The sequence below is a fragment of the Dermacentor albipictus genome, chromosome 9, assembly GCF_038994185.2.
Source record: "Dermacentor albipictus isolate Rhodes 1998 colony chromosome 9, USDA_Dalb.pri_finalv2, whole genome shotgun sequence".
In the NCBI taxonomy this organism is placed as follows: domain Eukaryota; kingdom Metazoa; phylum Arthropoda; class Arachnida; order Ixodida; family Ixodidae; genus Dermacentor; species Dermacentor albipictus.
This window is the reverse complement of record NC_091829.1, coordinates 64091358-64113671: the sequence shown is the minus strand read 5'-3', so window position 1 is coordinate 64113671 and position 22314 is coordinate 64091358. Positions and strand designations below refer to the sequence as shown.

The window sequence follows — 22314 nt, the reverse complement described above, 5'->3', positions numbered from 1 at the left end:
ATTTTTATTTTGCTTTATTGTCTATGATTCAGCCAATCGGAATGTGTCGCCAGAGCTGTACAATGTGAGCGAAAAAACCAGTCAAAAACACAAAGGACAAGAGGAGAAGTTCACATCACAACGACTGGTCTATCAACTGAGGTTTATTAGAATCGGTATAGTCCCAGCAAGGCCAGCAGAGCATGCGCAACCGCATCATCACTTATCACATAACATGAAAAGACAAGCACCGTTTCTATCGGGACCGACTTAGAAATTCAAATTCTTTTTCATGTAAGCGCACTGAGGTTGTACTAGAACCGTACGCACAGAGGTTCCTAGAACTGCAACTAACTTTCTTTGACGATGGGCATTTGTGCTGGATGTTTTCACCTAGGGGCAAGAAATCTCTTTTACCATTTGGATCTGCACATTCAAAGATTTTAAAAAGAGGGATTGCAATGAATTGTTTCCGCAATGCACTTGAAAGAAGCTGTCACCACGCCATTAAAAGTAGCTTTGACGCACAATTCCAACGTCTAAAAGCCGCAGGGTTCCCTCCGCATCTTTTGAAAGCGGTGGCTGAATCGCTGCTTCAAAGGCTAAAGAAGGAACGTACGGAGCTGGTAGATGGTGGGGCTATTGAACGTAAGAAACTTGAAGTTATGCCGTATGTGCATAAAGTGAGCCACAGTATTAAGAAAGTTGCCGCCAAGCAGGGAGTAAGTGTTGTGTTTTCTGCCCCTTGTAAGCTTTCGGGTCTGTGTTCGCGCATTTCTCGAGGCAGGGCAAGGAACCATGTTTGCACCACGCAGCATGAAAACCGTTTCACGGCATGTGCTGCAGGGATTGTTTATAAGTTCCCTCTCACGTGCGAAATATTTTACATAGGCCAAACCGATCGATGTATTAATGACCGCCTGCGTGAGCACCACTCCTCCCTGGGGTCAGATAACGGTGCAAACTTGCCTCGCCATTGCAAGAGTGTGGTTGTTATCCCTTGTTTAGCAATGTGACGATTCTTGGTAGGGGCAAGGGCAAAGAAGAGCGTGAAATCTTGGAAGCGTACTTCATCAGTTTATTAGGTGATGACTGCGTTAGTACAACCTCGGTGCGCTTACATGAAAAAGAATTTGAATTTCTAAGTCGGTCCCGATAAAAACGGTGCTTGTCTTTTCATGCTATGTGATAAGTGATGATGCGGTTGCGCATGCTCTGCTGGCCTTGCTGGGACCATACCGATTCTAATAAACCTCAGTTGATAGACCAGTCGTTGTGATGTGAACTTCTCCTCTTGTCCTTTGTGTTTTTGACTGGTTTTTTCGGTCAAGTATGTACCAACTGGCCCAGATTTCAACCCTTCTGTACAATGTGTCGCAAGGGCTGTACAATGTCTGTAATTGTTGCTACATGGGTGTTTGTAAATTTCTGCGCGTATGTCTGTCTTCACCATTGTTGTTTCAACAAGAACTACACATCGCCTTCGTCCTTTTCACATCGCGGCATATAGTCGTATACATCTCGGATTGTGCATCCGTCGCATTCGGAGTTCGCATTTCGGCATACCTTGATGCACGATGCAGTGCATTAACACTAAAGTTGCACCACGGGAGATGTGCGACCTTCGTGTTCGATAACCATACACGTTCCATGAGATTACGCGTTGCGTAGTATCAAAGTAAACAAAAGTGCACGCATCGCAATTTCTTAGCGCTGTGAAAGTTCAGAGGTATAGCGATGCGTGCCGGGACCCGCCGTGGTTGCTCAGTGGCTATGGTGTTGGGCTGCTGAGCACGAGGTCGCGGGATCAAATCCCGGCCACGGTGGCCGCATTTCGGTGGGGGCGAAATGCTAAAACACCCGTGTACTTAGATTTAGGTGCGCGTTAAAGAACCCCAGGTGCTCTAAATTTCCGGAGTCCTCCACTACGGCGTGCCTCATAATTAGAAAGTGGTTTTGGCACGTAAAAACCATATAATTAATAATAATGCGTGCCGGGCAGCTCCGAAGAATTTCCACACTCGTTGTCAGCGCATCAGGTATTCTCGAAAGCTTGTGTACCGTAACCATCACTCTTGGCTGTTGTATACAGTAAGCGTAGTAAAGGTGTCCCAACCACGAGAAGTGTGTATCCCACATTTGTGTGCGCCTGACACGGTTCTATGTTACCAGCTGTCCCAATCTTACTATACAACACGCACTCGCCTTCACACTGTCGCCTGGTGTTTTTTTTCTATACCTTGCCAGTTGGGGAACAGCAACGAAATTTTTTTTGCACAAGCTATGTTGGGGCGTTCGCTACAATGTCGTCTATGCAATCGCACCTCGCAATGTTGTTTTTGGGGCGGAGCGCTTTACCCTGTCGGTCAGGTTATTCTTTCTTCGCTTAGGATGGCACGAACAGCCACGTCATCACGAGTCAGCAAGTTTCAGAAACATTTAACGTGCGCCCGGCCTACTGCTGTAGTTATTTTTGAGAAAAACCTTCGTCGCACTCGAGAGCAGCGACGAGGTATCTGTTTCGACTGGCAAGCTCGTGATAACGCCGCGTTTCCTCGTAACCGTTTCCTCGCGTTTCCTCGTAATTGTAACCCGTTCGTCATTTAATTAGACCGAAGTAAGGTAAATGCAGATTAGGGGTGCAGAACAATAGAATAGGAGCGACAAACTGGCAAAGAGAGAGGCAGAGGAAAGGGGAAAGGCAGGGAAGTTAACCAGAGAATAAAGATCCGGTTTGCTACCCTACGCTGGGGAGAGAAGGGAGGGGGAGGTAAAGTGGCAACAAAGTAGAGACAAAGAAAGAAAAATTCAAGAACGCCACTGGGCCGCTATAGACTGCAGCTTCAACCCTTTCGAGGAAGCATGCAGTGAGTCGCTGCAGGCACGGGCCAGGAGTGATAGGACGCTAGCCGGCGTAAGAACAAAAAAAAAAATACATTTTAATAACGAATAGCTGTGGCTCCCGCCTGGGAGCGCGCGCAGCATGGCTACTTCTTGTACCACCGCTCCGAGAAGGAGTCCGGCGGCATATCCAGTTTGATCTGTTCCTGCTGCTGCTGCTGGCCCTTCTGCAAGTGTGCAATAATAGCGCGAGGGTAACTATACGTACAATAAATCGGTCACACTGCGCATCACTTCACCGATTATTGAATCACCTTTCATGCCGCTTCAAGTCGTTGACATGTGTACCTTTTTCACGAACTGATCTCAAATATCGCGAACCAACATGACACGCAATGAGAATTTTAATGCAGCCTCGCTAACTGTTAGTGTGCCAAAAGTAAATCTTCTTGAGAATAAAACAATCTGGATTCCCGATCACTCCGGTGTCTACTGGTGTCTATTAGCACATACTGGTTAAAGTCTGCCCACTCGCCCGTGTGCGACTTCGTGTCAGCACAAATAAAGTTAGTCCAATTACCGATCAGCTAATATTTCACGCTTTCGTTAGGCGGTGGTGACGTGCCATGATTTTTATTTCATTGCGAGTTAATCTGACTACGCATTCCCGTGGCATTCGTGAAGTGTTCCTGCTCATCACTTCACAGATTTTCCCAACTTGCCGCAGAAAGAGATGGCATTCTAGTCGCTGATATCATGCGGAGCGCAGCTTAATGAAGCGTTGATAGTTACTAGCGACCGCTGAAACTCCATTTCTATGGAGCATAATAAAGCGATGACATTGACGGAAATAAATTCACACGGCTGAAGGAAAATGAGCAGTAAATGTACGTACGGTTCCCTGTAAGAGAATTTGTGTTTTTGTTACGATAAATGCGAATAGTATAGAAACAAGACTAGGAGGATGTTACACTATTGAAACAGAAAGATCGTGCAGATAGCTTCCTCGCTACTATGCATAAGTAGTATTCAACGGCAGACTTCTCAAGCTGCTATGCCTTCATTGTGCATTTGTTAGCGACCTTACGCCAGCTGAGCAAGTGGCAAACATCCAAACAGGAGCTCCAATTCACACGAATTATCGCAGGGCTCGAGTGACCGTAGCCGACTTGGAAACCGGCTATTCTTCAATAAAAAATCATTGCTAGGCAAGCTGGTTCCGGTGCAGGGATGAAAAAGCGATAGCCAAGGCATTCTCTTTGACCAGAAACTCCACTTGTCTTTGAATTATTTTTTTATTGATTGGTAATATCTTAGTTATCGCTGTTATGCATTTACTATACAGATGTTAATTTTAATATGACACTAAGTTCTATAATATGACTGTTTATGTAGCTGCGATCAATAGTATGGGGAATGTTTTTATAACTCACGTTTATTAAATCGATGCATTCGGCTGTAAGAAAACACGTCAAAGGACGAACGTAAGCACTCGACACATTTGTAATTAGAGTTGCCTATATTTTGTCTGGTGACACTGAGACTAAAGAATAACTACTTTCACTGTTGCACGCAAAGCCAATACGTATACGGCCATGCCTGTAGCCATAGCGAACATCGTGCTGTGATAGTGTTTGGGACGTTCAGAATGGAATAACTGACGTAGGAAAGAGGGAAACATCATTTTCTGCTAAGTGGTGTGTTGCTTTCCCATTCTCATTGTTCGCAAGTCCAGCTCGCACCCGCAGCAAGATTTATTTTTTTCCCGCTTCAACTGCCCAGCGTTTATCGTTTCAGCATTATTAAAAACAGAGCGATACCTTGTTTCTTGTTTTTGTTACATGAAGTATTAATCTGTGACTCACGCAAGCTCCCCTGAAATTTATGGGAACGCTAGCGTTACATGCCGTGGCCGAGGATGTTGGTTTTGAGTTTGCCTCTGGTTGTTACAGGAAGATATTTCACTGCTAAGTTTTTTTCACGACTGTTTGCTGCGTGCGATAACCCATAGAAGAAGGATGTGCGCGCTTTGGACGAAAGTTGGGAACGTATCTGATACTCCGTGACTCATTGCATAAAATGCTTCTTCAGCATTTTATTGCGCGTTCAATCGATAAAGTGACTTGGCACTTTTATAATTGAGTATTCATGCACGGGGCGAAGTCTTGTGTGCAGAAGTAGAGCCTCGCGAAGACTTCTGGCAGTTACGCTAACTATGCTTTGTTCTTTCCTCTCTTTTTTTTCTCTGCAGCATGTCTCACAAACCCCAACTACTAATATGTCAGTCACAGAAAGGAACGTGCGCGTTTTTTTTTATACCACCGACACCCACAAAAATACACCTAATTTTAGCAGCGTTGAAAGCGATACGGTGTTACTAAACCGGTACAGCGAGCCTTCTGTCGAAAGTGCGCTGCAATAGAATTACTAACGCGTATTTTTGGAGTTGTAATCAATACCACCTGCTTATCATACGTGAACTTATGACAAACTATGACAGCAATTATGAAGGTTGGGAAACACATTTTGATAATAACGTTGGTTTTCAAACGCTGTACATGGCATCAGCGTTCAAATCGTGATGCCATGACACCGAGCAAAGGTTGTCGAGGTTGTGCAGCAATCAGACTACGTAAAATTAGGTTGCTCATGTTAAAAAAGCAAGCAAAAGTGCTGCGTGCACTTTATCTGGCTGTGATCACGTGTGGCAGCCCCAGAGATTGCCGGAATGGAGCGAGCTAATGACGACATAATAAATAAAACACGTGGTTAGCCAAACTGAAGATGGTTCGTACAAACGAGTATTGGTTGTAATTTATGAGTATTTGAAGCTTCTTAGTATATTTTTGGGGGGTCAGTGCGATAAGCTTGGCCTTTATTTAAGCAAAAAGATAATACTGTAAACATTATCTTGCCAGTTCTCCTTCATTAACGTATCTAGAACTGCATGCTTGCGAAGGGCATATTATTTGCCGTATATGAGGGATTTATTATCTGGCATTCCTGCACGTAACCTTGCACTGCATCTAAACACAACATACAACACACAAGATATCCCTAAACACTAATTCTTCGAGAGATCGGTGTTAGAGTGGTTTTGTGTTACACAAGAGGGACATAGCACTTACGTGGTATCACCGGGCACGGTGGACACGTCGTCGGTTTGCACTGTAAAATAAAAATCGGACGCCGTTAGCTGTGCTCAGTTTTTGAGATTCAAGTACACTCTGCTTTTTTGAAACGTTTGGTCTCGATACATAAATAGACACTTCAACTTGCTCTGGTTTCCTGTACGGAGATACTATCCCTCACTGCTAGGAACAGTGTAATCCACGTCGATAAGACTATAAACCGGACCAATATACATCAAAGTTGCTACACCGAAAACAGCAGAGAGATTCCCGTCAAGTGAGAAAGCATAACTGAGTTCTAATAGGGGATGTAGCTCGCAAATTTAATGCACAGAGGGGGAGTTCTCCAAAAACAAGTAATCACTGCGCTGGCACATTTTGCTTTCACTTGAAGATGGCTCATTGTGTAATCCAGGTATGGAGGCGCCCGCTGTCAAAGGGAACACGAGTGCAGATTAAGTCCGCATTTCTCTCTCGCTCTCAAGAGTGCAATCGCCCAGGCTTGCCGCAGATAGTTCGTGGATGAGAGCTGACACCTTCCGACGCACTTGTACAGTGCAGTTACTGTCTTTGCTTCCACTGCCAGTTGCGGCCAAGGTGCCAAACTTAGAGCCACAAATCTGTGTCGTTGCTGTAACGGCGCACCCCACCTTACTCGTTTCTAGACATTCCTTTAAATTATTGTGTTTGCAAACCTAAAGGCAACGTTGGTACTACAGTAAGAAGGGTAACTATCGTGGTATTACTTTTACGTGCTATTCATATATACGGCTTTAATGGAAATATTTAGAGAAGCATTTCAGTCTGACACTATGGGGATAGGAATCGTGTCACTCATGCTACAAGGAGGGCTTTACAGAGTTTTTTGTACTTTCTTCTAGCGTCGCTTGATTGTTCATTTATAAAAGGCAGGGTGGTGTAGCCCGAGTTTTGTTTAGCTCTAACCTTCTACTCTGCACATTGAAAATACAAAAGGGGAAGGGAACACTGATGGAGGATGAAGATGACAAGAGTGTGGGTGTGGTGGGGGCTACTCATGAACACAGTAGCCTATTTGAAGCGTAGTGGTTGGTAATGCCTAAAAATTTTGCAGCATGTTCCACGCAGGTATTTTAGTATATATCTCGGGAAGTGTCAATGATCCTGGCATCAAAATTCACCGGAGTAAAGGCTAAAAACTGTCGCTTTGTCTGCATGTGGGGGCAGTCGCAAAGTATATGCCATTAAATGCGAAGTCAAAACCGCGGCCAATTTTTGTATTCCCATCTACGCATGCTACGAAGATTGAACCGTACTATTTCGAATGAAAACACGTGCAACATGCCCTATGCCGGCTACCTGCCTACTTCTTTAATTTGTCAAAACTCTGCCCTTGTTTAGTGCTTATATTTCACGTGCCTGAATATGCAATGCATGAAATAGGCAAACACTGATTAGACCCATAGACATAGGCAACCTCTCCACCTATTCCAGGCAGAGTTGCCGCGGTAGACTTCTCCTGGTCTTCCCCCTCCATGCACACAATCTTTATTTTTTTTACTTATTTTGCATTCCGTAAGAGCTCTTTCAGCTCCAGCTATTTCTTCGTAGAGTTTCAATCAAGATGCACCACGTATCCCTCTATCCCGCAGTCGTGTTCTCTAATGTGCTATCTCAACTACCAACTTTCTAAATACGTGTTAGGCAGCACTAGAATCAACATAGTAACGTTTGGTATTTCTGTTAAGCAGCTGCCGACAGGTAGTTTGTGTGATCTGTATGGTACTAAAATCACGTTCAAGTCCTTGCACTTACCGTCATCTGGGAAGTTGACATTGGTTCCTGCAAGTGGATGGAAAAATTTTATTTCTCGTAGTACATGAAATTTATAGAGTAAGGCGCATTTATTGCAGCACAGAAATGTCCCCAAATACGGGTTTGATGGTTATTTTTTATCGCACGGTGCCGTTTATGCTCGAAGCGAAATAACAGCGGTGAACAATGAAGCATAGTCGTCCTGCACAAGTGGAACACCAAGGTTTTATGTTTTGCGTGCTCAACCATCGAGCCAAAGTGACATGAACGCTATCCAATTGCCCGATAGGTTTGTAAAGCGAAGGTAATGAGAAAAAAAGGACTTAATGCAATTTGTTTTACCAAAATAGTGCGACTAACTGAAAACTCTTGCCCACAGTGTGCTCGAGCGCTCGTTTGTTATCGACGAAGTAACAATGTATTGGGCATTGCACAGCAATCTCACGTGTACGCAAAAACGGTATAAACGAAGCAAATATCAGATTTACCATTTGACAAAAGTATTCCGTTTGTTTTCAGTTTCGATTCTAATTTCAGTTAACCTGCATAAAACGTTTTAAGCCTGCTTGAAACAAAGCGATGCTCCATGGCCCAGCTCGATGATCATCTAGATACTGATCGCTGTTGATTTTGAGAGTATTCAAACGTTACAAGATGCATTTACTATTCACGGCTGCGTTAGCGTATGTGCCTATGACGCAGTAAGAATACTATGAGAGGTTATTTTTATAAAGAAATTACATTTTTTTGTCATTTTAGATTGACGGACAGTTGAGAGCCTTCCTCTAATAGACTGTGTACTAGAGCCTTAAAATATGGATTTGCAAATTCATCCGCGCACTGTGCAAAGGAAATAAATATTTGGAGCTTACCTTCGCAAACTAAATTTATTTCATGTCGAAAACCAACATAGCGCTTTTGGTTTCTTGATAGTTTATGAATGATAAACAAAGCGGACCACGTGGAGTGGAGGCCCACTGATGCAGCCCTCGTTGTTGCCAAAATGTTGTTATCGTTATTATAAGAACAATGAGATCTTCAGATTACTTTATAGCCGCTACAGAACAATACCTTATGACTAAGGCTCGCTTTGAAATAAAGGACGGCTCAGTTGCAAAATATCGCGCAGCATACTTAAAATTTTACATAAACTGAAAATAAAATCAAGGAAGCCAAAGTCAATAATATGACAGTATGCCTACAACAACTTTTGCAAGAGTTGACAGCTTTTCTATCTTAACTTCTGCGCAAAGTTCTGGCTCCAACACTAAAGATAATTTTTGTAAACGATGAGAATGCATATCAAAAAGGAAAACACTTTTTTGTTTGTGCATGTCGTTATATATGAAGTGCATAAACAACTGAAATGGCGCCAGAAATACTATATAATAGGTACCAAAAACTGACGAAAATGGTCAACTTGAAATGGAGCAACTATATGCAAAGATTACCGCTTGCTCTCTAACGTTGTGCTACTAATGAGTGGCACAGTAACGTTGCACAGCAACAACAGAACAAAAGTAATCGCGAAAATTAAAAGGGGTGCCGGAAGCATTCTTGAAATAGCTGTCGCTTCAGATGAGCTGGAGCTTGCAAAGCCATATTATAGTGACTAGGCGAAGCTGTAATTTTGATTGCCAGCCAGAGCGAGCACGTTTACAACAAGTTTAACCAGCAAGGTTTCTTTCTCACCATCATCGTCGTTGAAACTGAGCTCCTCTGTGGAAGTAATTGAGAAGCAGTCGTTAAAACACAATGCAAGAGAACACCGCGTGTTTTAACAAATCTGGACATGTCAATTGCAACGGTCGTGATATGTCATAGGGAAATTTTGATTTGCTAGCATTCTACCATAATATAAGAAATGTAGGGTAAATTTATGCTGGCATATATATTTACCGATTTTTAGGCGTAACAAAGTTATTCAAAAGAAATCAATTGTAAGCAGTCAACTAATCAAATTAAGATAATTGTGATGCGGAAAATCACAACAGAATGAAGCAGATGAACGACAAACATAGCATGTTGTAAAGTCCACCACCCGACTACTTTCTTGAGCTGTCTGAATTTATGCTGCGTGCCTTTTGCGTACACCTCGATGATGGCTCTAGAATTTTTGTGGCACTTATCACTGAAGTCTCCCGAATCTGACTGTTGCGAGCTTTCCGAGACAGCTGACCGCATGTATTTGTCCGAAGACAAGTCTGAACAGCAGGCACCGTCCATTTCACCCGTAATAATTTGGAATAGAAGCTTCCTGCGCCTATTCTTTCGAGCCTAATACTTGAATTTATACAGAATGAGCTAGTATTCGCTACTTGCATTTTTTGAACGACAGGTTTTGATTTCTGGCGCTGGAGAGGGTCTTCGGAGCACGTGTTTTGATGTAGTTCTCTCACACTTTATGCCTCTGCTTATGTATTCACTGTGACGGGTGCATACAGAGTAAAAAAATAATTCCTTTTGCGTCGAAAACTTGGTGTTATTCGCCGGGACATTTTGCGTTCAACGCTATAAGTGATGTGTCAGCACAGGGATCTGTCGGTGCTATTTGGCAGATTTATCGCTACTAGTGAGCCCACCATGTCCACACCGGATAGCTAAGATTTTCCTTTTGTGTCTAGGCAATCTATACAACGCATAGTATTAATGTTAAAGAAAAGCTTTTAGATCTCACTGCTTAGTCACCAAATTGTAAGCAATTTGTTTAAATTGGTATCTCGCCTGCCTATTCCGGCTCGATATAGGCGACCAAGCTTTTGCCCATCGTAACAACAAGCACTCCCTCTCAAAAAAGAATTAATAATAAAACACGTGACCGTGCCAACATAATTGTGAAGTTTGTCGTCCCGGAAATGCACAGTGGCTATTTAGTGACAGTGTAGTGCAGGGCTCTGGATCAATTATTGCTGCCCGAATTTTTTTGAACGCACACATAAATTTTATACGTTCGAAAATCTCAAGTAGTCAAAATTATTACGTAGTCTTCTACTACGCTGCCACTCATAAAGGCGCACGTTGAAATATTGTGAACCCTATTCAGTGTCCCCTCGCGTTGAGCTTTTGTCGATTATTTCTGGCCTCTCTCTCTCTCTTCGATCTGCTATTATTCTGAAAAATACCAGTTGTTAAAAGCGCTTCCTTGTTCGTGTTTCTAGTTGCGTGCCTATTGTACTACTGCAGTGCCGTGCCCCACTAACGTTATTCCAACTGGGCACTGTGCAAGCCTTAATCTGCTAACCAACTGGTCAGGCCGGATGGTTACAGCCACCACCCCGGAAATACGTTGCTCGCGGAATTCAATTCCTCGATGAGGACATGTTTTTTTGTTAATGCGAAGCTTTCCTCCTGATAAAACTGAATATGCTTCCTTTGTTGCTTCGTGAGATCAATAGGGTGCATGGCAAGTTTTCGTAAAGTACAGTCGCGGCCACAGCGAGCGGGAACACGGGAGCTCGTGTGGCAGCCCTCCGCGGAGTGCCACCAACTGCACCTCATGAAGTCTTGGCAGACGACTCGCCATGGTAGGCAACTCGCCGGGCTTTTCTCCAATAGTTTTCATTGCGCATGCGCCCCAAGACTTCGTGAGGCGCTGGTGATGGGGCTCTCAGTGTGGCACGAGCCTCGACCGCATGCAGCTATGTCAGCGGCGAGAAGTGGCGAGACGGGCGGTAGCACGGGCGCGAAGCACTCATAAGGGCAAGCTTTTCCTGCCATGCTTCTCCCATAACTATTGGACAGGCCCTGACCTCTTTACCAGTGAGGTCCCATGGATACTCGGACCGTGGCCACACCCGTCACTGGCTCGAAAAGTGATTCGTGCACTAGTGCAGCACTTGAAGTGCACGGGCTTAAGAGACCATTTATAGTGTCCTTGTGTATGGCGTCCCTCCCACACGTACTCAGTGCCTACTCTCTCCCTCTATTCTTCTTTTTATTTCCCTTTTCCCCACCCCCAGTGTAGGGTAGCAAACCGGATGCTGTTCTGTTTGACCTCCCTGCCTTTCCTACCCTTGTTTTCTCTCTCTCTCTCTCTCCGACAATAACTGGCGGGTTCTAGTAACTTCTCATGTATTTAAATTTTGTCTACACTGGCTCGTGCACCGTACGTGTGACAACAAGTAGAATAAAAACAAGAACGCGGATATCACATCGGGAAGATAAATCGGGCAGCTCTGGCAGGGAATGTGTCCTCCTAAAGTTAAAGGGGATATCAACCCGCCCCTAGGACTTGGTGGCACGACATATTCCGCGGGTAGCATATCTGATGCTGCGAACATCTCAGCCGAGTTTTGCTGCCGTACGCGGTGCGTAGAGCTCGCAAGTGAAGCGCGAAGTCACCTTTCTCTCAAATGCTCTGCTTTTCAAACAGAAGCCTGCTCCTCATTCACTTCTGGGCCGCTTTATTCCGTAATGAAAGGGGATTCCCCTACGAAGCTGCTATTGGTAGCTGTTGTCTGTTACGTAGCGTAGAAACCGGGCCGCCGCGGGGTTCCGCCACGAGTCCCATGGCTAAGCGCACTGTGGCTAACTGAGCACATCTGTGCTTGGCTTACGTTTAGCGAGTCGTAGGCACGAAAATCGGAAGTCGTGGCGTCTACGTGAACATTCAAAATGAAATTTGAACTGCGCGCCATGGTGACATTTCGAGGGCGGGGCGCTGTGGGCACGACCCACTCCGCCGTGGCCTTCGCAGTGCAGGGCACTGAAGAAAGGAACGGTAGCACAGTGGCAGCCGCGGTTTCTTCGCATAACTGCGCTTCTGCTGAACGCATTGAAGTAAGTTTTGCGGCAAAATATTTTCCCGAAAAAGCCCATTTTAAACTTTAAATGCATTTCTCCATTTCCATGAAAGATGGTTCAGCGCCTCTTTAGCAGGCCATGCTCGCACTAGAGAGTGCGACCGTGCGCTTCATTCAGTTGTTCATTTTATTTGTTCTTCACATCGTGGCGTCGAACATCATGTTGAACATCGCGAACAATCGCAGATCTCGCCGCTTCTATCTGTTATGACATACTGATCGTCGTAAAGGCTGGCACTTCCTCGACATTGTTCAACATCTGCTAATAATTGTGTAATAACCCCTCGCGGAGTATTTAAGGAAATAAAATGAAATGAAATGTGCGTCGTGATTTATAATGTGGCATGATATAAACTACACATTCTCTCTCGCACATATCAGGCATGCAGCTTGAAGTGCACTGTTGGGATACCGCTCAGAACGCCTCAAAAATGGAAACCGAGTGCCTAATGCCTCACCAACACGCCTAAAAAAAGAATATTTTTTTTAGAGCGTCGACATTTGCTTCTGGGTAGAAGCGTCGGACTGAACAATATAACGCGCCGAATCCGTTACGACTCTCGGTGCCCAACCTTGTGCTCTCTGATGTTAACTGTACAAGATGCACGAAATAATTACATTTACCTTATTTAGGCAGACTGAGTGAGAAGAAAAGTTAATTGGCCTCAATGGGCGCCCCGCATGCTTTTTTTAGATGTGCATAAAACGGAATCTGTATTGTAAAAATCAGCCATAGCACGCAACGTTTGTCACCGATGAGCCAAGCTTGCGAACTTTGCTGGTGTGAGTGGTATAATACAAAAATTAGATTGATTGCCTGAAGAACAAGCATTACTGCCAACAGCGAAAAACGCTGCTTTGATGGTGCTTAGTGAATGCACATATTAAGGCAGACACTGAAGAAGCTCGTGATTTTTGGGATAGGAATGACATGTTAACTCGTGGTGTGTTTCGTCGTCCATGCCAATTACGAAGTGAAGCATCATATATATATATATATATATTGTTGCTGTAGCACCTATAGACTGAACAGGACATCAGTGCTAGCCAAGTAATAAGTAGCTAATTGTTACACGAGTGCCTTGTTACATGAACAAACTTCTTGATAATGAAGTCACTAAAAAAACTGCATTCTTCATATCCCAGGACATGCTATAAAGACTCGCGCTCATATACTTGCACAAAAAATCGAATTTTATGTCTGCTTTTTTTCAATATTTCATAAATGAATCTTGGCCATGTTCGTTATATCGAGAATTCACTGTGTATGTCTTTACAATCGCGCAACAGTTTTGATGTAAGACTAAGACAATATTGTCGTGCAATCCTGAAGTTTTGTGCATTTTACTGCTTGCGGCAATATATGTCTTTTGGTATAGATTCGGTGGTTCTCCTGGCTGCGAATTTTGTAAAATCAAACATCGCGAGGTGGCAGCGAGCTGTCTCATGTAGGAATGTATGTGTCTCTGCTACAAGAGAAAGCTGAAGAAAAACTCGTCCGAGTGAAATCTAATTACCTTCTCATTCCAACCACCACCAACATCTTGCTTAACGAATGCTATTGCATTTGTAATGCAATAGCAGTCGTGAACTTAGATTCAGGTGAAAATTTGTGAACTAGACATGGTCAAAACTCACCAGGAGCCCTGGACTACAAACGTTCCTCATCACCCGCTGTGCAGTCAAGGGATGGTGAACCCCGCAATTTATGTTTTAAACACAGATCTACGTTTAATGTAGGCTCATCGAGTGTAGTAAACTAAAAATTACCTCAATTAGTCTAGTTACCATCAAACAGTAGAGGCGGCTGACCAGCGCTCTAAACGTGCCTTCCGAGTAGCGATTGTTACAAAATTGTTTATGTGATTATTATTGAACGTTGTAGGTGTTGGGAGCTAATAAATCTAAAAAGAAAGGAATGCCATCCTCGGATTTTTCTCGGACGGTATCCGGGCCTTTCTTGATAGGAACAATGACAGAGTCAGTCACGAGCTTATGCAACTACACCTGCTGTGGTCTGTGTTTGCCGTGTAGCAAGTACGAGCTATTCAAATGAGTCGTGTTGTGTCGCTGGCTGGAAGTGAAGCTACGTTGACATTTCACCTGCACCCTTGTGGAAGTGGCATCTACACGTACAAGTTAGAGCAAGGAAAACGTACTCCGCAAGGTTAGACACATCTCTTGAAAATCGGTGTTCGTAACTGTTGTATAGAGAGAGGAAACAAAATGTGTTGTAGTGGGGAGTGTACGAGGAAAGATGCAGCGTGAATGTTTGGTAGCTTACCTCTTCGGGGCTTGTCTCTGGTGGCTGTGTGGAAGTACGAAATTGACATGAGTCAGTGGAGGAGGCTTGGGGGTAGGTTTTTTCTTCGTTAAACTGATTGTTGCGCACTGTTCTTAAGGCTTGCCGGATTAAGCTTTCACGTTTAGTGCTCACAACTTACATGCAAACATCACTATGCATGTTTGTTAACTAAAAAATAATAACTCGTTCTGGCAGGGTTATTAGTGTTCCTTGGAGAAGCATCAAGGATTTTGATGCGCCACACTTTTACAGAAAGGTAGTATGTATACATCATGGTCATACGTTTTAATTATACAGTTGCATTGCTTGATTTGATGTTCGCTTGTGCTTGTCGATCGACCTGAACAAACTGTAATGCAACCAATGCTCACATATTAAAAGTTTATGCTCTGGGATCGAGAAATGAAAGGGAAATACGGAAGGGGAAGAGGTCGTGATGTTTTTCTGGTTTACTTTTAAGGGCGCTCACCTGTAATGATGTCAAATCGGAAGCATACAAGAAGTGTCCTGATTGATATGATACGAAAAACCAATCCATATAAAGAAAAATCATGACTCGTTCACTATTGCGTAAGGCTATGTAAAGTACATTCGTATGAAAAATATGAAGAAAGGTTGAGTAAGAAACTTATTATAGCTAGTAATATTTATTAACCGGTTTACTCGGCTACTCACTAGTACAGATTCGCTCCAGTATATTAGAGAGACTAACCATGGACTTTGCGGTATGTTTCCAATGATAATTAGGAATTTGGAGTTACCAATATGAGAGTAGCGAAACTCTATACGTTTGGCTTATGTACTGCAATGCTAAAAGGCGCGTCTGTATAACTCATAGGGATTATCATCGGCTAGCATCAGTGGAACATTATGTTGAATGGCAGTGTTGGAAAACACTAGTGTAAACTGGCTGGAATTACGCCAATCTGAAGTCATTTAAATTTCCACTCTACGTAGCTCAATCTAAGTCATGCACAGTTTAAAGTGTAGCGTAATAAAAATAGTCTGAAAACGTTATCACGCATTAACAATTTGTCCAGAGCCGTGCTACTGCATAAATTGGTGGGGCCCGGACTACCTGCATGTTAGTGAGAGCTGATTATGTCGAGGTCAGTAGTTGAGAAAGAAGAAGAAAGGAACTCCGAAAGAGCGCACAAACAAGCACGCATATCATAACGGGACGAAAAAAGAAAGTTGCAATAAGAATGCTAACGCCATCTCAGTCAAACAAGAATAGAAATATGTGCTTGTTCACTTCACAGTATATGTGGTCGAATAAGTAATTAGCTTCGCTAAAATTGCACTTAGAAAACAAGGCAGTTTTCTGCTAGTCGAAAAGACATGATTAAAATCGATGCAAAATTATTTAGGCCGTGTGTTGTTTATCCACCTCCTTCTCTGAATGAGATGGCATCCTTGAAGGCTTACCGTCTCGGTAGCTGGCGTTTCTGATGGCTGTAAGAAAAAAAATAAAGCGTTGTAATACGACAAGAACTAGGCCTGGCCGGCGTCTTCACATGCACACGCAGGGAATCGTTTTTCGTAGCGATAACCAACAGGTAATTAAGACAACACAAAGAAAAATAAGTTTTTCTCTGTAAGGTGAAAAACAAAACACGGCGAAAGTCACTCACCATGCCTGAGGCAGGGGTCACAGGTGTCTGTAACAGAGAAAAAAGAAATGAATGTTTCGGAGAAGAATCGTGTTCCGTAAAATGCTGGCACAACCCGCATTTTAAAGCATCGTTGAAACACATTTAAGATACTGTCGGAATACCACTTGGAACACCACAAGGAAGGCAACTCAGCAGTAATTGCTTCCCCAGTCACACACAAGAAACGAAACGCTTTGTCAGAGCGTCTACGTTTTCTCCGAAGCGAACTCCAAGGATTAAAAACTGGAACACAACCAGTCAGCACAATTAGTGCGAGAACCTATGATTTCAGACACCTACTGTACAAAATAAAAAGAACACACATTCCATTTTTAATGGCAAAAGTCTTTATACGGCGACAGGCTGAGGACAATGAAGCAACGCCAGTTAAACTAATGTATGGGCTGCACACAGTTTTTAGCTGTGTATGAAATTGAATCTGTACAGACAAACTTCCACGTCACACACGACACTTAACTTCTTGAGCTTGCATTTGCGACGTATTATAGCTTTTTTAAATTTAGTTTCTGAAACTAACTTGGCTAACGTACGAACTACGGCCATCAAATGCTGTAGGAACAGTGCAAGTAGTAACAAACATGCTTTTAAGTATATGTCACTGAACTTAGTATTTCCCGCTGAAGAAATGTACAGCTTGAGACCATGGTCAGGAAGGTACGATAATATTTAGCAGCGAAGAAACATGACACGCACAGCCGCCACCGACAAGAGGATTCCGTTTTTCATATTATTTAGTCCACCTCAAGGGCCCGCAGGCATTTTACCAAGGAGCGGTGAGGGAAGGGGGAGAGGGCCTCAGTGGTTTGAATGGCTTAACCAGAAAAAAAAAAGAAACGATTCAAACAGTCAGAAGCCTGAACGCTCTGACGTGACAACGTGGGCTTCTCGGCGAGCTACTTTCACAGCCACCGCGCCCGTTGGAGTACAAAAATTGGCAAAACAACGCAGCAGAGAAGAAGAGAAAATGCTGGAACATATTATTTACAAACACATAATAGATTTTCTGGAGTTCAACACCATTCTAACTAATGTTCAGCACGGCTTTAGACGTGGTTTCAGTACTATCACGCCGTTAACCGACTTCACCCATGACATCGCTTATCAGTTGGATCTCGGTAAACAGATTGATGCTATCTTCATTGATTTTTCTAAAGCTTTCGATTCATTACTTCATTCTCACCTCTTGCAAAAATTAAATGCAATACTAAAAAATTCCCACCTAGTCAATTGGATCGCTAGTTTCCTTTCTAACCGGTCCCAATACGTCGACTTTAGTTCTGCAAGGTCATCCATACTTGAAGTAGGCTCCGGGGTTCCTCAAGGATCCGTCCTGGGTCCTTTATTGTTTTGAATTTATGTCAATGACCTCCCAAAACATGTTTCCTCTAATATTCGTCTTTATGCTGACGATTGCGTCTTATACGACGTGATTGATTCCCCGAATAGTTTTCAGCGATTAAACGATTCCTTTATCTCTTTCAGTGCTTGGTGTGAAAAATGGAAAATGAACATTAATTAAAAAAACGGTTGTTTTGTCCTTCACGAAAAGAGCAGCATCTGTAATTGCGACATATTCATTGAATGGGTCTCCTTTAACCAGAGTTCGACAATACAAATACCTTGGCGTAACATTTACTCACAATCTCTCATGGACTACACACATTGACCAAACATGTTCAAAGGCCCTAAAACAGCTTGGATACCTACGTCGTACTATGCAAAAGGCTCCGAAAGCAACAAAACTTCTAATGTCTTGTTCGCCCCATTATCGATTATGCCGCAACAGTCTGGTCACCACATAACCAAAACAACATATTCAAACTAGAAGCAGTTCAAAAAAAAGCCGTCCGTTTCATTTTACATCGGTATGACCGCTATTTTTCACCGTCGTCCGCCCTCCCAACGCTGAATCTAACATTACTTTCAGTACGTCGTGATGTGGAATCATTAAAATTTTTGCACAACATAATTAACAAGTCATACCACACTTCAAACACAGCTTGCATATCTTTCACCAAGCCTTCTTGCACGCGTAATTTCCACGAGCTTAATCTTAACCCTCTCTATGCCCGTACAAATACCTTCAAGTACAGCTTCTTTCCCCGCACAATAGAAGTATGGAATTCCTTGCCTGGCTGCGTTCGTTCACTCCCGATAAGCGAATTTGAAATTGCTGTCTATAAAAACCAGTATATGTAACTATTTAAATCAGGTTTAGTTTATACTTTATGTGTGCGTATTGATGTGTCGTTGCTTTTTTTGAATCGTTGAAAACAATTTGTAAAATTTTTGTAAATGATTGTAAAGATGTTGTAAGAGTCAATGTTGATTTCACTTTATTTTTGTTCAACACTGTTTTTGCCCACTCCTGCAATAGCCCTCCTATGGGGCTGCAGTATGTACAAATAAAATAAAAATAAAAAATAAAATAAAATGTGCCATCATGAGAACTCGTGTACCTAATAATGCAGGTTGTCTTCAATCCCATTCGTACATAACACAGACACAATATTGGTGCAGCATATAAAATTGAATGCATGCGAAAATTTACAGAACTGATTTATTGATCTCGGGGTCAGCTTTCGAGAAAATTGCTGCAAAATGGGATACAGCTCGTCGTATCGTAAGAGATGTATAAATAACACTCGTGAAATACCTTTCAATTTGCGTGAGATGACGCGAAATTTCGGCATGTCGCATGAACACTAGCCAGCCAAGGACATTCCGGTGCCTCTGCATCTCTCTTTATCATATCAAATATGGGTAAGTGGCTGTATACTTTGTCTATATGTACATCGCGACGTTAGCTTTGGTATATCCAAGTGCGACATTTAGGCATAAAATTGAATTTTGAAGCTCGCAGCACTTAAAAAAGTACTGAGGGCTGGTGTGAAAATCAATGATGTCCACAACCTGCTATTCAGGTCGCGGAAAAATACACATTGCGCGCATGAATTAAATGACGTTCTGCGCCCGAGCCAATCAGTGCTGGTTCTTCAAGATAATAAACAATTATCCAAATTCTGTGGCTCGTTTTATTAAAAGAGTGAAATAGTTGAAACCAATTGAGAAACAAAGAGTGAAGCTAGAAACATGATAGGATAAACTGATGGTAATATTTATTTGGAGTGTATAAGAAATAACGTCCAGCCAATTGAAAGTGCACGAAACGAAAGACCTCTGGCGCAACTGCAAGCTGAATCCATATCCTCCATATCACGTGGGACGGGTTTTTTTTTTATCGACTTCATGGTCTTCACTTACCTGTCTAGCATTCCGTATGGTTGTGGCTAACCAATAATAATGCCTCTAGATTCCTCGTATTCTTTCTGTTCAACCTGATGGTTTCGGCGGTAATTTTCGCTGTGTTCTCCCGAATGAGATATGTCGGTGTGGCAGGCTTTATGCAGAGAACCCTCGTCTCCTGTCTTCATTAATGTCCGAACAATCTATCTGGCCTTCCTTGTCAAGCAACACACGTGTCCTTGATGTATAAAAGTGCAGTGACAATGTATTACGGATACGGAAAGCTTTTTGACTGCGTGTAGCCTCGTAATACATCCTGGGGATTCAGGGATACGATTAATCTGTAATTTGCCGCCCGCCTAGGGTCATTCCAGAAGAGCATTAAACTTAGGGCACGATCGCAGAGTAATCGGGTAGCGACCGTTCTAATATGATCTTTATTAACATTTAACCCAGTGATTCCAACTGTTTTCGGCAAGCCGTAAAAGGTTTTTTTTACATGATGGTGTTGTCACAATGAATTAAATTTATTTTACGCTAAGTAAACACGACATTCTGTAATATATGAGCGCTCTGCAATGAACAGTTGATCAACAGTCGAAATTCCAAGAAATAAATGAAGAAGCAGCATGAAGACACTCACTATGCCAGGGCCTGTGGTTGCAGTTACCTGTAAAAAAATTGGCAAAAGAACCATCTTTGATAAGAGACTGCCCAAGTCGTCACGCTGCGCTGATACGTTACATAAAGATACCTACCAGCGCAACACGTACACTCAACTTCCCGAAAATGGCTGGCGCAAAAAATGGTGCATGCGGGGGTGTGTGTGTGACCTGCTTCTCACACTTCGCGCACACTTTTTCTTCCTTGACACTCCTGACACTAACCCCGCATTCAGAAATGCAACTTAGCATGAAGCCTCGGCTTGATTTGATTTAAATGACTTCTGTCGTGAACGCACCGAAGGAAACGCAATGAGCGTCTTGGGCGCGCTCACAGCAGGTGTCGTTTATATGAAGTCAAGCATGGGCTTCAAATAAAGATGCATCTTTGAATACGGGGGTAAGGCATTAAAGAGGGGGCTGCTAGGATCGGGAACGCTAGCATTGCATAATGAGCGGAGAGTCGGAAACAAGCCGTGAGGACAGAAAAAGTGCCTGCTGGGATTTATCGCTCACGGCCAACGCCACCGACGCCGACACCGACGACACCGGCTTTTCTGCGACACGAGCTCCTTAATGCTGTCGCGTTAAAAGAACGCGAAGCGGCGTAGGTCAAAAGTGTGAAGCCGAGCAACAAGTTTACCAGCACTGATGCAGCAGGAGAAGCAAGAATTCCTGCCCTTACCGGATTCGCACAGCTTCTACGAAAAGCACTCTAGAAACGACGAGCTCGGTTCGGAATGCCGCATGGATGGCACGCCGTGGTGGCAGACGAATGTGTCAATTGGAATAAAAATATGTGTTTACACTTTTACAAGTGCGTGTTTGCGAATCGCGACACGAGAATGCTCATTAGAAGCGATTGCTGACAGAACCGAATGAATTCGCACCCTGATGGAACGCTGTTGCGTTTCACTCGCAACAGTAGCACAAGGTATTTGTAGAAATTTTCAGAAACAACTAATCAACGACACAAATACTTCGCTTTACCTTCAGAAGCGGTTAAGCAATGTTCCCGCGGAAGCACCGAAACTTATTTTAAACCCTTGGAAGTACTGAAGCAACGTTAGTTTACTGGCCTGTTATGGGGGATGGATTTGACATGCTTACCGCCGTATTCAAGAACCTAAGTTGAGGCTCATGCTTGACTTGACCTGAATGATGCCAGGCGGTGACGCACCCAGGGACCTCATTGCGTTTCCTCCCGCGTGTTCACAACAGGCGTCATTTAAATTAGGTCAAGTGTGTGCTTCAACTTAAGTTGCGTTCATTAATACCGGGGTTAGCTTTCAAGACGTAGGAGTGACAGCAGTGATGGGAACCAACCTCGGTTGCTATCGAAGAATGCACTAAGCATGCATTGAGAGGTGGTTATTTGTGGCGCTATCTCGCACTCAGTGTTACGGGGGGCGTTCCCCTTACCACCGTGACAGCAATGCCGGGCCTTACCAGAACGCGGCAGCCGACTGTGTCTTTTCTCTTTTCAGTTTTGTTTCGTGGTTGTTGCTTTTTAATTATAGAGCAGACTAAGCATGTAATAGGCCATTTCGACACTTTCACCAGTCAGCGGTAGCTCTAGCCTTTATGTGTGAGTGCTTGCTTTTTCATCTGACAACTCCAAAAGAATGTTACGAGCGTAGCATGGCGGCAGTCGTAGACCTACATGCTATACATTGGACCATTATCAAACGGAAATAATACCGCTAACAGCTGCTACGTGATTTGTACATTTCACGCACACTCGCAGCAGCACCACGAAGGCCCAGTGGCGTCCATCTCTTAAGCGCTTCATGTATCGGAAGCCGGCAAAGGCTGCGCTTTGTGCCTCAGCGCTATGTTTGTCAAGAAGGTTCGCTACCTGTACCCCAGGTTTAACCA

At 43.4% G+C, this 22314-nt stretch overlaps 1 protein-coding gene across 27 annotated transcripts in view; it reads right to left on the bottom strand.

The window, feature by feature from the left end:
- Nucleotides 1–2894: 2894 nt before the first annotated feature.
- The window catches only part of LOC135896969 (uncharacterized), a 279122-nt gene continuing 259702 nt past the window's right edge, over nt 2895–22314 (bottom strand). For all 27 annotated transcript variants that reach the window (XM_070526193.1, XM_070526196.1, XM_070526195.1 and 24 more), the window contains 9 exons: nt 20418–20444; nt 16487–16513; nt 16281–16307; nt 14832–14855; nt 9438–9464; nt 7746–7772; nt 5949–5988; nt 4254–4276; nt 2895–3047 (listed from right to left, as the gene is read on the bottom strand). In XM_070526193.1, the coding sequence (XP_070382294.1) occupies nt 2967–3047; nt 4254–4276; nt 5949–5988; nt 7746–7772; nt 9438–9464; nt 14832–14855; nt 16281–16307; nt 16487–16513; nt 20418–20444 (303 nt within the window). In that variant the 3' untranslated portion in view covers nt 2895–2966. The remainder of the gene's footprint in view (nt 3048–4253; nt 4277–5948; nt 5989–7745; nt 7773–9437; nt 9465–14831; nt 14856–16280; nt 16308–16486; nt 16514–20417; nt 20445–22314) is intronic.